At 41.9% G+C, this 15,210-nt stretch overlaps 1 protein-coding gene across 1 annotated transcript; it reads right to left on the reverse strand.

Annotated features, from left to right (window-relative positions):
* Positions 1 to 2,008: 2,008 nt before the first annotated feature.
* LOC109865991 (urotensin-2 receptor-like) lies at positions 2,009 to 10,869 on the reverse strand. Its single transcript, XM_020454516.2, has 3 exons — positions 10,270 to 10,869; positions 7,387 to 8,114; positions 2,009 to 7,185 (listed from the first exon to the last, which is right to left on the reverse strand). Exons 2-3 carry the CDS (start codon positions 8,110 to 8,112, stop codon positions 6,805 to 6,807), a joined length of 1,107 nt encoding a protein of 368 aa, XP_020310105.1. The 5' UTR covers positions 8,113 to 8,114; positions 10,270 to 10,869; the 3' UTR covers positions 2,009 to 6,804.
* Positions 10,870 to 15,210: the final 4,341 nt, after the last annotated feature.

Raw genomic sequence — 15,210 nt, forward strand, 5'->3', positions numbered from 1 at the left:
CTCGCCCAAGCATTCCCCATTTCTCCTTCTCCCAAATCCAATCAGCTGATGTTCTGACAGAGCTGCAAAATCTGGACCCCTACAAATCATCCAGGCTAGACAATCTGGACCCTTTCTTTCTAAACATTATCTGCTGAAATTGTTGCAATAGCCTGTTCAACTTCTCTTTCGTGTCGTCTGAGATTCCCAAAATTGGAAAGCAGCTGCGGTCGTCCCCCGCTTAAAAGCTACAGACCTACACGTACTACCCACCACTGCGAGCTGTACACTCGTTGGCTGGCCCTCACTTCATACTCATCGCCAAACCCACTGGCTCCAGGTCATCTGCAAGACCCTGCTAGGTAAAGTCCCCCCTTATCTCAGCTCGCTGGTCACCATAGCAGCATCCACCTGTAGCACTCGCTCCAGCAGGTATATCTCTCTGGTCACCCCCAAAACCGATTCTTCCTTTCCAGTTCTCTGCTGCCAATGACTGGAAGAAACTACAAAAATCTCTGAAACTGGAAACACGTATCTCCCTCACTAGCTTTAAGCTCCAGCTGTCAGAGCAGCTCACAGATTACTGCACCTGTACATAGCCCATCTATAATTTAGCCCAAACAACTACCTCTCCCCCTACTGTATTTATTTATTTAGCTCCTTTGCACCCCATTATTTGTATCTCTATCTTTCACATTCTTCCACTGCAAATCTATTATTCCAGTGTTTTACTTGCTATATTGTATTTACTTTGCCACCATGGCCTTTTTTTGTTGCCTTTATCTCCCTTATCTCACGTCATTTGCTCACATTGTATATAGACTTACTTATCATTGTTTTACTCCATGTGTAACTCTGTGTTGTTTCGAACTGCTTTACATTATCTTGGCCAGGTCGCAATTTTAAATGAGAACTTGTTCTCAACTTGCCTACCTGGTTAAATAAAGGTGAAATAAAGGTGAAATAAATCAATAAAATAAAATTAGGCATAGAATTGAAAGGTATCATTAGATATTATTCATCCTAATTAGACAGTTTTTTAAAAACGTGGATGATGCATTGGAAACAATTTAAGAAAAGTACTGCAAACAGTAGAAAACTATGAAAATTTTGAGAAACCAGTCCTGGTATTCATAGCTGATTTTGAAAACACTTTTGATAAAGTACGACTGGAATTTATTTATAAATTCCTGGAATATTTGCATTTTGCAGAATCTCTTATACAATGGATTCAAGTTAAGTATAGTAACCCTAGGTGTAAACTAATAAATAATGGCTACTTCTCATAAAGTATTAAACTGTCAAAAGGAGTAAAACAAGGTTGTCCACTATCGGCATATCTATTTACAATGGCCATCGAAATGTAAGCTATTAAAATCCGATACGACAATAATATCAAGGAGCTAGACATCCAGGGCTTAAAAATAAATGTGTCATTGTACGCTGATTCATGTTTTATTTTAAATCCACCATTTGTATCCCTCCACAGCCTCATAGAGGAGCCATTTTTCTTACCTCTCTGGAGTGATGAGAGGTTAGAAAATGATGATATTATGTATTGCATCACAAAAAAAACGTTTACATTACTGTGTAGTTTACCAATAAAATGGTCTGACAGGGATGTGGACATACTTGGTATTCATACCCCCCCCCCAAAAAAGATCTCACTACATTTTAATATAAAGTTAGCAAAAATAGATAAGTTCTTGCAACCATAGAAGGAAGATACCTGTCTATTTGTGAGAAAAAATCGCCCTGATTAACTCTTTAGTCATATCCCAGTTTACTTATTTGCTTATGACCTAGTGACTTGTTTTTTTTATTTATTATTTGAGCAAAAAATATTATATTTAATTTGGAACGGGAAGCTAGACAGAATTAAATGGGCCTATTTATATGAATTCAGAGGGAATAAATTATTAAATATTAAAGCACTACTATAGGATTCAGTCATACAAAAGTTATACTTAATAAATTCAAACTGGTTCTCTAGCAGATTAGTAAGAATGTCTCACCCCATGTTCAAGAATGACCTTTTTCCCTTTATTCAGATTACAACCTCTCACTTTCGGTTATTTGAACATGAAAGCATCTCCAAAATATTGCTTTTTTAAAAACAAGCCATTGAAAGTTGGTTGCAATTTCAGTTTAATCAGAAACCAGAAAAGAGAATAAATATTACAATAAATATTACAACAAATATTTTGGTTGAACTCAAATATAATAATCAATAAAAATAAAATATATATAATTTTTTTAAATCAGAAAACTCTTTGTAAATTGTATCATAAATAGGACTGGTGGAGTTATGTCACACATGCAGCTAACAAAAATATATTGAAATGTCTGCTCTACTCAAAATTACAACCAACTAATTGCAGCATTACCGCAAAAATGGAAGAGGCAAGTGGAAGAGGGAGAAAGTAAAGAACTTGTCTGTCTGCCCTGCATTGAAGACCAAAATGGGTTAAATAAAATTGTGATAAATAACAAAGTATACCAGCGTCATTTAAGGACCAAACAATGTACAGCTGTGTCATATAGATTGCAAAATATTTTGGAAGTACCGATTCCATAGCACATGGTTTATGAACTGATACATAATTAAAATTATTATACAAAATTCTTGCAACCAATAGGATGTTTAATATATATGTATATGGGGGATTCAACCATCCCAGCTCTGCATATTCTGCTGCAAAGAGACAGAGTCATTAGATCATTTGTTTTGGTATTGTCCATAAGTAGCTTGTTTTTGGTCACAGGAATGGCTGAAGAATTGAAAAATCTACCTGGATCTAACTCTGCAAATAGCACTGCTGTGTGATTTAAAAAGTCATAGTCAATTGAGCAATCATATAATAACACTCTTAGCCAAAATATTTATCTTTGATTTACTATCTGTGAAAACTATGAGAATAGAAAGGTTCATAACTTTTTCGAAACATCACAGCACAGTTGAAAAATATAATGGCAAATAGAAATCAAAATGGAATGGTTTTCAGAGATAGATGGGAGGGGTAGAGTGGAGCTGAAGGGTGAGACGAAAAATAACAAGATAACCAATTTAAAATATACTGTGTCCGTAAAATGTATTTAGGCTCAAAACTTTGTGAAATAGCAAGGTTGAAAAATATATGCCAAATTGAAATCAGAACTGGATGGTGTTCAGAGATAGATCGGAGGGGTAGAGTGGAGCTGAAGGATGGGACTGGATGGTGTTCAGAGATAGATGGGAGGGGTAGAGTGGAGCTGAAGGATGGGACTGGATGGTGTTCAGAGATAGATGGGAGGGGTTGAGGGTAGCTGAAGGATGGGATTGGATGTTGTTCAGAGATAGATGGGAGGGGTTGAGGGTAGCTGAAGGATGGGACTAAAAACAAACAAAAGATAACCATTGTAAAATATACTGTGTCCGTAAAATGTATATAGTATGTATAAACTGGAAGTAGAAGACTAAGTGTTGTTGTTCAATAGTTTACTCCAACTAGCGGAGGGGTGGTAAGGTTAGGGGAAAATAAATACATATTTTATATATTGTATATATTTACAAAACATATATAGATATGGGGGATTGGATATGATGCAGATTTATCTGCAATATCAAAGCTTAATTCTGTGCATTGGCTACCGCTCAGAGTTCAACACCATAGTTCCCTCCAAGTTCATCACCTAACTAAGGACCCTGGGACTGAACACCTCCCTCTGCAACAGGAACCAGGACTTCCTGACGGTCCGTCCCCAGGTGGTGAGGGTAGGCAACAACACATCCTCCAGGATGTTCCTCAACACGAGGCCCCACAGGGGTGTGTGCTTAGTTCCCTCCTGTACACCCTGTTCACCCACGACCCCAGCACCATCATTAAGTTTGCAGACAGCACAACGGTGGTTGGCCTTGTCAACGACAACGATGAGACAGCCTATAGGGAGGAGGTCAGAGACCTGGCAGTGTGGTGCCAGTACAACAACCTCTCCTTCAACATCAGCAAGACAAAGGAGCTGAACGTGGACTACAGGAAATGGAGGGCCGAGCCACGCCCCCATTCACATTGACGGGGCTGTATTGGAGTGTGTCAAGAGCTTTCAGCTCCTCTGTGTCCACATCACTAAGGACCTATCATGGTCCAAACACACCAACACAGTCTTGCAGAGGTCATGACAATGCCTCTTCCCCCTCAGGAAGCTGAAAAGATTTGGCATGGGCCTTCAGATGCTCAAAAAGGAATTCAGCTGCACCACTGAGAGCATCTTGCCTGGCTGCATCACTGTTTGATATGGCAACTGCTTGGCATACGACCGCAAGGCAATACACAGGGTAGTGCGTACGGTCCAGTACATCACCACCAAGTCATACTCTGTTCCCACATAGCAATCGGTACCGGAATGCCAAGTCTGGGACCAAAAGGCTCCAGAACAGCTTCTAACCGCAAGCCAGAAGACTGCTATTGATCTCCTTTGTTGTTTTTGCACTGACATTCTTGCACTGGCTCTATGCACACTCACTGGACTCTACCCACACAGTCACAAATACTACACTGAAACTCCAACACACCCATTCACACTCTACATACAGTTGAATTAGGAAGTTTACATTGACTTCGGTTGGAGTCATTCAAAATATTTTTTCAACCACTCCACAAATTTCTTGTTAACAAACTATAGCTTTGGAAAGTCAGTTAGGACATCTACTTTGTGCATGACACAAGTCATTTTTCCAACAATTGTTTACAGACAGATTATTTCACTTATAATTCCCTGTATCACAATTCCAGTGTGTAAAAAGTTTACATAGACTAAGTTGACTGTGCCTTTAAATTCCAGAAAATGATGTCATTGCTCTAGAAGCTTCTGATAGGCTAAATGACATAATTTGAGTCAATTGGACGTGAACCTATGGATGTATTCCAAGGCCTACCTTCAAACTCAGTGCCTCTTTGCTTGACATCATTGGAAAATCAAAATAAATCAGCCAAGACTTCAGAAAAAAAATTGTAGACCTCCACAAGTCTGGTTCATCCTTGGGAGCAATATCCTATAGCAAATGTGTGGCCAGAAGTGAAAAATCATGTGCAAGCAAGGAGGCCTACAAACCTGACTCAGTTACACCAGCTCTGTCAGGAGGAATGGGACAAAACTCACCCAACTTATTGTGGGAAGCTTGTGGAAGGCTACCCACAACATTTGACCCAAGTTAAACAATTTAAAGGCAATGCTACCAAATACTAATTGAGTGTATGTAAACTTCTGACCCACTGAGAATGTAATGAAAGAAATAAGTTGAAATAAATTGTTCTCTCTGTTATTATTATTCTTTCAGTGTTGATCCTAACTGACCTTAGAGAGTGACTTTTTACTAGGATTAAATTGTGAAAAACTGAAACATTTTGAAAAACTGAGTATTTATTTGGCTAAGGTGTAAACTTCCGGCTCACACATGAATATTGAAGCCACCTACATTTAGTCGCAGAAACTCTTTCACACTCTTCACAGATACTGCTGCTATTCTGTTTATTATCTATCCTGATTGCCTAGTCACTTTTCCCTCTACCTACATGTACATATTACCTCAACTACCTCATACTCTGCACATTGACTCGGTACCGGTACTCATTATTGTTATTTTATTGTGTTATTATATATATTTTTTAGATCTCATTTGTAATCATTTCACGGTAATGTCTAAATGTTTTGTATTTGCCGCACGTGATAATTTTGTTGTTGTTGAAAATAACCCTGGACTGTCCATATTTGTTTTTGTTGAAAATAACCCTGGACTGTCCATATTTGTTGTTGTTGAAAATAACCCTGGACTGTCCATATTTGTTGTTGTTGAAAATAACCCTGGACTGTCCATATTTGTTGTTGTTGAAAATAACCCTGGACTGTCCATATTTGTTTTTGTTGAAAATAACCCTGGACTGTCCATATTTGTTGTTGTTGAAAATAACCCTGGACTGTCCATATTTGTTGTTGTTGAAAATAACCCTGGACTGTCCATATTTGTTGTTGTTGAAAATAACCCTGGACTGTCCATATTTGTTGTTGTTGAAAATAACCCTGGACTGTCCATATTTGAAATATGTAACTACATCAAGTCAAGGCGTCAGGGTAGCCTAGTGGTTAGAGCGTTGGACTAGTGACCGGAAGGTTGCAAGTTCAAACCCCCAAGCTGACAAGGTACAAATCTGTCGTTCTGCCCCTGAACAGGCAGTTAACCCACTGTTCCTAGGCCGTCATTGAAAATAAGAATTTGTTCTTAACTGACTTGCCTGGTTAAATAAAGGTAAAATAAAAATTGGGGGATCGAGTTATTTCTACCATAAGGGAATCGACATGGAAAACCTATATACTGAAGGCAGCAACCTTAACCTCTCGACCAGGCCATGGCTGAGTTTATTTGTAACTTTTGGATACACTAGACACTTGTATGTCGTAGCCTAATGGAGACCAATGTCTATCTTGTGTTATAAAGCTCTATAAAGCAACAGTTGTTGATGTGTATGGCTGCATTTCAGATACCTTTTTTACATTTAAATGTTGCAGCAATGAGACCTAGGCCTAGATTTTGAGCGAGTGAGAGATAACGTAATTTTGATAGCAAGACCCGATCCCAATGCCTCAACTGCCCCGAGTGGAGAGAAAGACAACTGCTCATTTTCAGCCAATCACGAGGCTAATTTAAATTTCCTGATGCAACAGGAAAACTCTCTGCGACAAAATAGTGATTAAGTTAAGATCCGACATCTGTACGTCGCCGTAAATGGGTAGCAGACGTGGAGATAATGTCACGATAAGACCAAGACCAGAAACCTCTTCTCCTATACCTCACAGGCTGCTGTTGTGCGTGGTGCGCAGAGACGGTGTGTGCGTGAGCACGAAGCTCTCCGTGCACTGCTGACTGCTGGAGGAAAGCGACCTCCTTGGTGATCGCTGGAACCGGTTCCATCGGTTGAAGTAGCTGCCCGCAGTCCAGGTACGCTGGCGCTTCCGCAGGTACTCCTTATAGTTCTTGGTGAGCAGCGTGTAGAGGAAAGGGTTGATGCAGCTGTTGGAGTAGGTGAGACAGGTGGTCAAGTAGTTAATGTTGCGCTTGGACTTGGTGGAGAGATGGATGGAGGGCTGGAACTGACCCAGGAGCTGCCAGATCCAGAAGGGCAGGAAACAGGCCCAGAACAGCAGTACAATGGTGAAGATCAGATAGAGGACCTAGAGGATAGAGAAGAACAAGATGGAGTTAGATATAGATCAGCTTGAAGACCTACAGGACAGGGATTTACATGATTACAGCAATCAATCACATTAATTTGTTTTACCAAAGGATATTCCTTTGACATATCTAAATAATGGTAAGACAGAGGAAGATATTTTGTTTGATTGACATAAAGAGACTTAGTTTAATTGACTGACCTTTTGGTTGGGTAGTTTCTTGGTCTGTTTGAAGGTTTCTGTCTGTGAGATCCAGTAGGTACGAGCCAGTCCTATGTAGAGAAAGCCAATGATCATCCCCGGAGCCACAATGCTGGTACAGAACAGGAAGGTGATGTACACCTTATAGGACAGCGGTGAGATAGTCGGCTGGCACATGGCCTTGCTCCCCACCTTCATCATCTGAATACTGAGAATCATGGGTAAAGTCAGGACCAGGGAAGCCACCCATACAAGCACAGCAATGGCTTTGCGGTAGCTCTTTGACCGCTTGACTGTGTCCAGCGGTTTCAGCACGGCAAAGTATCTCTCCGTGCTCATGATGGTCAGCGTGAAAATGCTGGCGTGCATCGTCAGAAAATCCATGCTGATTAGAATCCTGCACCCAGCATCGCCAAAATACCAACCTTTCAGGAAGTACGTGCAGACCACGAACGGAATGGTCAACAGATAGAGGAGGTCAGCCAGGGCTAAGTTGATGATGTAAATATACATGGACGCTGCGAAACGCATGGATTGACACATGACCACGAGGGTGTAGATGTTTCCGGAGACGCCGACCAGACACATGAGGGAGAGAATACAGCCTATTGTGAAGGTGGCGGCGGTGTCTTCGGGAGAGGAAGTGGTGGAGTCTAAAGGCGGGTCGGTGGCATTGGGGATCAGCTCCATCAGGACCAGCAGGGGCTCCATGGATACCGTGGTCATCGCTACGGAGATAGAGGGGGAGGGGTTTAGTTTATTAGCATCATGCAGCAGCTACTCATAGAATGTACTAATATTGGAAAGACACCAAGAGACAATAAACACACTATTCATATATTCATATATAAAGTACAGTTCCATTTGATCTTTAGAAAGAGAAGTGCTGTGATACAAGATGTTTTTTATTTATTAGTATTTTAAAGCTAACTTGTTTTTTTGCCTGAGTAACCTCTGATGGCAGAGCCTTCCATGATTACATGGTTCTACACATAACTGAGAGACGCATTAGATCTGTTTTTAGGCTGGGTGCAGGGAAGAAACCCGTAGTGTCGTGTCTTGTGGATAATTCTGTTTGAAGTGTATGCAAATAGATTATGCAAGTGGTTAGGTATTTTCCTCACACAAATGTTCCTTAAAAAGACAAGAAGAGAAGTAGTCAATTCCTCCTCAACACCTCAACCACGAAAGACTATCGTGATGTAAGTTCTGTGTGTGCAGTTAAGGGCAAGGCATACTGCTTTGTATGAATGGGTGAATGGGGGAGTAGGAGAGGAGAGATAAATACAAATGAAATGCTTATTAGCATGTCTGCAACAACAACAGATGGATGCCATGTTCATTAGGGGCAAAGGAGAGGGAGGAATGGGAAATACGTTTATATTTTCATTAACGATCGCTCCACCAAGGCCACCATTGGCTCCATGGATACCACATTCATCGCTGGAGAAAGGAGTGGAACAGAGAGAGAAACAGAGAGAGAGTAGTAGTGGTGAAAGTGTTGCTAGACTGAACCGATTAGGATTAACAGTGAAGTCTCCCAGACCTTCATCAGATATAGCTAGCAGTACACTTTCTGGTCTCACTGATGAAGATATGGAAATGTGATGTAATGAACATAATTTGATATTTCTGGGCTATAATGTCTGTAGCCCAAACATTATTGGCAGGTTTCCCAGACCCAGACTAAGCCAATTCCTGGACTAAAAAGCACTTTCAATGGAGATTTTCTATTGCCTTCTCAGTCCAGGAGTAGACTTTAACTGGTTGTGGGAAACTGGCTCGTTAATCTAGAACAATCTCCGTGAACAATCTACATGAAATCAAATGCTGATTACGCTTCTGTAATGGTAGAACAGGGATTAACCCCAGGAAAAATTAACAAAGCTAATCTTAGGGAGCATAAAAACATATTTATTCATACTTAAGGTCAAATGCACTGCAATCATGTTTCAGTATGCTTAGTTTGGAAGATAGGGGATCGTCTCAAAGACAGACCATAGACACAATATACAGCAGTACAATAATGACAAGATGAACGTTCAACTCTTATAATAATAATGCATTTTACGCAACACTTAACTGCATTGATGGACTGGAATACAAATGTCAGTGACCTTAGCTGCAATAATGGCTAACTGTACTGTGGTGTAACACTGACTACACTCTTAGAAAAAAGGGTTCCAAAACGGTTCTTTGGCTGTCCCCGTAGGAGAACCATTTTGTGTTCCAGGTAGAACCCTTTTGTGTTCCAGGTAGAACCCTTTTGGGTACCATATAGAACCCTCTGTGGAAAGGGTTCTACATCAAACCCAAAGGGGTTCTATCTGGAACCAAAAAGGGTTCTTCAAAGGATTCTCCTATGGGAACAGCCGAAGAACCCTTTTAGTTTCAAGATATAACTTTTTTTAAATAAAAGTGTAATATCAGTATAATACCATTTAGGAATTAGATTTCCTGGTCCCTCCCTACTTGTATGCAAATTATTTGACTGATATTATTTACAACATTTTTATTTATTTTAAGACACATGTTCATGTCATAAGTCAATGTTGCCACCTGTCAGTGATTTTAGTAGGCAAGATAATGAGGATATTAATGGTTTGACTGGCCAGGTCTGTCTTAACCAGATCACAAGGTCTACTAATGTGGACACAATCAGGATGTGGTCACAATCAGGATGTGGTCACAATCAGAAGAAAATACTCATGTCAGTACCAGGTATAAATGAGGCTTTTATCTGCTCTGACAGAGCCCGGCAGCCTGTTGGAGTGCCAGGTGTGTGTGTGTGTGTGTTTGTGTGTGTGTGTTCGTGCGTGCGTGCGTACGTGCACGTGTGTGTCAGGGGTGTCCCATTGAAATGTGTTTGAGGTAGAAGCTTACCTTGATTGTTATCTGCTGGATTGTCAGCTGACTGGATGCCGTAACAGAAAGAATTAGCATCTAGCTTCGTTAGCCTGTTGAACCATCACCTAGCTCACTCTGGTCTCCCAACTTCACATATACTGCAGGTATTTCTAGAGCCAAAAAAGTCCAAACAGATCCTTCAATGAATCTGGTGATCCTGTGCATTTCAAATGAGATGAATAAAAAATCCTGGATCTTGAGTTTGGCTAAGAAAGATCCTTTGCCGTAACACCACTGTCTTCATAGTTTCATTTAGCATAGTATATAGTCTCAATCAAAAGGTGAATGAATCTGAGAACTGAAAAAAAGGTGCCCTTTGAGCTGGACTAAAACTTCTTCTACTCTTCTTCTACTCTCTCTGTCTCTCAGTGCAGCTTGAGAGTACCTTCCACAGGTTTGATTGACAGCTTCAACATGCCAGCGGAGAAATTAAATGTTGAAGCGGTAATGATTAGAAGAAAAAGGAACGTTTCCTCACGGGGAATAGAGAGTGACTGAGGTGACAAATCACGTTAAGCTACAGCTGGTTACGGAGAATCCCCTTCACTGAGACACAGTGTCTGAGAGACTGAGAGAGAGAGAGGACGGAGAGGAGGGAGGGAAGAACGGAGAGGAGGGAGGGAGGGAGGGAGGGAGAGGAGGTAGGGGGAGGGATACAGATAGAGAGTCACTCGCACACAAGAAGTAGGAGGGGAGATGAGAGAGATAATGGGTTGAGCGAGAGAATGGGTAGAAAAAGAGAGAGAATGGGTAGAGAGAGAGAGAGAAAGAGAGAGAGAGAGAATGGGTTGAGAGAGAGAGAGAGAGAATGGGTTCAGAGAGAGAATGGGTTGAGAGAGAGAATGAGCTGAGAGAGAGAATGAGCTGAGAGAGAGAATGAGTTGAGAGAGATAATGAGCTGAGAGAGAGAATGAGCTGAGAGAGAGAATGAGCTGAGAGAGAGAATGAGTTGAGAGAGAGAATGAGTTGAGAGAGAGAATGGGTTGAGAGAGAGAGAGAATGAGTTGAGAGAGAATGAGTTGAGAGAGAGAATGGGTTGAGAGAGAGAATGAGCTGAGAGAGAGAACGGGTAGAGAGAGAGACAGAGAGAGAGAGAGAGAATGAGTTGAGAGAGAGAATGAGCTGAGAGAGAGAACGGTTAGAGAGAGAGAGAGACAGAGAGAGAGAGAGAATGAGTTGAGAGAGAGAATGAGCTGAGAGAGATAATGAGCTGAGAGAGAGAATAAGCTGAGAGAGATAATGAGCTGAGAGAGAGAATGAGTTGAGAGAGAGAATGAGTTGAGAGAGAGAATGGGTTGAGAGAGAGAATGAACTGAGAGAGAGAACGGGTAGAGAGAGAGAGAGACAGAGAGAGAGAGAGAATGAGTTGAGAGAGATAATGAGCTGAGGGAGAGAATGAGTTGAGAGAATGGGTTGAGAGAGAGAGAGAATGAGTTGAGAGAGAGAATGAGTTGAGATAGAGAATGAGCTGAGAGAGAGAATGAGTTGAGAGAGAGAATGGGTTGAGAGAGAGAGAATGGGTTGAGAGAGAGAACGGGTAGAGAGAAAGAGAGAGAATGGGTTGAGAGAGAGAGAGAATGAGTTGAGAGAAAGAGATAATAGGTTGAGAGAGAGAGAATGGGTAGAGAGAGAGACAAAGAGAGAGAGAGAAAGAGAGAGAGAGAGAGAGAGAGAGAGAGCGAGAATGGGTTGAGAGAGAGAGAGAGAGAGAACGGGTTGAGAGAGAGACAGAGAGAGAGAGAGAATGGGTTGAGAGAGAGAATGAGTTGAGAGAGAGAGAATGGGTTGAGAGAGAGAATGAGTTGAGCGAGAGAATGGGTAGAAAAAGAGAGAGAATGGGTAGAGAGAGAGAGAGAAAGAGAGAGAGAGAGAATGGGTTGAGAGAGAGAGAGAGAGAATGGGTTCAGAGAGAGAATGAGTTGAGAGAGAGAATGGGTTGAGAGAGAGAATGAGCTGAGAGAGAGAATGAGCTGAGAGAGAGAATGAGTTGAGAGAGATAATGAGCTGAGAGAGAGAATGAGCTGAGAGAGAGAATGAGCTGAGAGAGATAATGAGCTGAGAGAAAGAATGAGTTGAGAGAGAGAATGAGTTGAGAGAGAGAATGAGCTGAGACATATAATGAGCTGAGAGAGAGAATGAGCTGAGAGAGATAATGAGCTGAGAAGGAGAATGAGTTGAGAGAGAGAATGAGTTGAGAGAGAGAATGGGTTGAGAGAGAGAGAGAATGAGTTGAGAGAGAAAGAGTTGAGAGAGAGAATGGGTTGAGAGAGAGAATGAGCTGAGAGAGAGAACGGGTAGAGAGAGAGACAGAGAGAGAGAGAGAGAATGAGTTGAGAGAGAGAATGAGCTGAGAGAGAGAACGGTTAGAGAGAGAGAGAGACAGAGAGAGAGAGAGAATGAGTTGAGAGAGAGAATGAGCTGAGAGAGATAATGAGCTGAGAGAGAGAATAAGCTGAGAGAGATAATGAGCTGAGAGAGAGAATGAGTTGAGAGAGAGAATGAGTTGAGAGAGAGAATGGGTTGAGAGAGAGAATGAGCTGAGAGAGAGAACGGGTAGAGAGAGAGAGAGACAGAGAGAGAGAGAGAATGAGTTGAGAGAGATAATGAGCTGAGGGAGAGAATGAGTTGAGAGAATGGGTTGAGAGAGAGAGAGAATGAGTTGAGAGAGAGAGAATGAGTTGAGATAGAGAATGAGCTGAGAGAGAGAATGAGTTGAGAGAGAGAATGGGTTGAGAGAGAGAGAATGGGTTGAGAGAGAGAACGGGTAGAGAGAAAGAGAGAGAATGGGTTGAGAGAGAGAGAGAATGAGTTGAGAGAAAGAGAGAATGGGTTGAGAGAGAGAGAATGGGTAGAGAGAGAGACAAAGAGAGAGAGAGAAAGAGAGAGAGAGAGAGAGAGAGAGAGAGAGAGAGAGAATGGGTTGAGAGAGAGAGAGAGAGAGAACGGGTTGAGAGAGAGACAGAGAGAGAGAGAGAATGGGTTGAGAGAGAGAATGAGTTGAGAGAGAGAGAATGGGTTGAGAGAGAGAATGAGTTGAGAGAGAGAATGGGTTGAGAGAGAGAGAATGAGTTGAGAGAGAGAATGAGTTGAGAAAGAGAATGGGTTGAGAGAGAGAATGAGTTGAGAGAGATAGAATGGGTTGAGAGAGAGAATGAGTTGAGAGAGAGAGAGAGAGAGAGAACGGGTTGAGAGAGAGAATGAGTTGAGAGAGAGAGAATGGGTTGAGAGAGAGAGAATGGGTTGAGAGAGAGAGAGAATGGGTTGAGAGAGAGAATGTGTTGAGAGAGAGAATGAGTTGAGAGAGAGAGAGAGAGAATGGGTTGAGAGAGAGAATGAGCTGAGAGAGAGAACGGTTAGAGAGAGAGAGAGACAGAGAGAGAGAGAGAATGAGTTGAGAGATAGAATGAGCTGAGAGAGATAATGAGCTGAGAGAGAGAATAAGCTGAGAGAGATAATGAGCTGAGAGAGAGAACGGGTAGAGAGAGAGAGAGACAGAGAGAGAGAGAGAATGAGTTGAGAGAGATAATGAGCTGAGGGAGAGAATGAGTTGAGAGAGAGAATGGGTTGAGAGAGAGAGAGAATGAGTTGAGAGAGAGAATGAGTTGAGATAGAGAATGAGCTGAGAGAGAGAATGAGTTGAGAGAGAGAGAGAGAGAGAATGGGTTGAGAGAGAGAATGAGTTGAGAGAGAGAGAATGGGTTGAGAGAGAGAGAATGGGTTGAGAGAGAGAGAGAATGGGTTGAGAGAGAGAATGTGTTGAGAGAGAGAATGAGTTGAGAGAGAGAGAGAGAATGGGTTGAGAGAGAGAATGAGCTGAGAGAGAGAACGGTTAGAGAGAGAGAGAGACAGAGAGAGAAAGAGAATGAGTTGAGAGAGAGAATGAGCTGAGAGAGATAATGAGCTGAGAGAGAGAATAAGCTGAGAGAGATAATGAGCTGAGAGAGAGAATGAGTTGAGAGAGAGAATGAGTTGAGAGAGAGAATGGGTTGAGAGAGAGAATGAGCTGAGAGAGAGAACGGGTAGAGAGAGAGAGAGACAGAGAGAGAGAGAGAATGAGTTGAGAGAGAGAATGAGTTGAGAGAGATAATGAGCTGAGGGAGAGAATGAGTTGAGAGAGAGAATGGGTTGAGAGAGAGAGAATGAGTTGAGAGAGAGAATGAGCTGAGAGAGAATGAGTTGAGAGAGAGAATGGGTTGAGAGAGAGAATGGGTTGAGAGAGAGAACGGGTAGAGAGAAAGAGAGAGAATGAGTTGAGAGAAAGAGAGAATGGGTTGAGAGAGAGAGAATGGGTAGAGAGAGAGACAAAGAGAGAGAGAGAAAGAGAGAGAGAGAGAGAGAGAGAGAGAGAGAGAGAGAGAGCGAGAATGGGTTGAGAGAGAGAGAGAGAGAACGGGTTGAGAGAGAGACAGAGAGAGAGAGAGAATGGGTTGAGAGAGAGAATGAGTTGAGAGAGAGAGAATGGGTTGAGAGAGAGAATGAGTTGAGAGAGAGAATGGGTTGAGAGAGAGAGAGAATGAGTTGAGAGAGAGAATGAGTTGAGAGAGAGAATGGGTTGAGAGAGAGAATGAGTTGAGAGAGAGAGAATGGGTTGAGAGAGAGAATGAGTTGAGAGAGAGAGAATGGGTTGAGAGAGACTGAGAATGGGTTGAGAGAGAGAGAGAGAGAGAACGGGTTGAGAGAGAGACAGAGAGAGCGAGAGAATGGGTTAAGAGAGAGAATGAGTTGAGAGAGAGAATGTGTTGAGAGAGAGAATGAGTTGAGAGAGAGAGAGAGAGAGAGAGAGAGAGAGAGAGAGAGAACGGGTTGAGAGAGAGAGAATGGGTTGAGAGAGAGAGAGAATGGGTTGAGAGAGAGAATGTGTTGAGAGAGAGAATGAGTTGAGAGAGAGAGAGAATGGGTTGAGAGAGAGAATGAGTT

Source organism: Oncorhynchus kisutch, linkage group LG20 (assembly GCF_002021735.2).
Source record: "Oncorhynchus kisutch isolate 150728-3 linkage group LG20, Okis_V2, whole genome shotgun sequence".
In the NCBI taxonomy this organism is placed as follows: Eukaryota; Metazoa; Chordata; class Actinopteri; order Salmoniformes; family Salmonidae; genus Oncorhynchus; species Oncorhynchus kisutch.

Coding starts and splice junctions, on each gene's coding strand:
- LOC109865991 (XM_020454516.2), bottom strand. CDS start 8,112: ATGACCACGGTATCCATGGAGCCCCTGCTGGTCCTGATGGAGCTGATC. Junction 7,186..7,386: donor AGAAACTACCCAACCAAAAG/GTCAGTCAATTA, acceptor TCTATCCTCTAG/GTCCTCTATCTGATCTTCAC.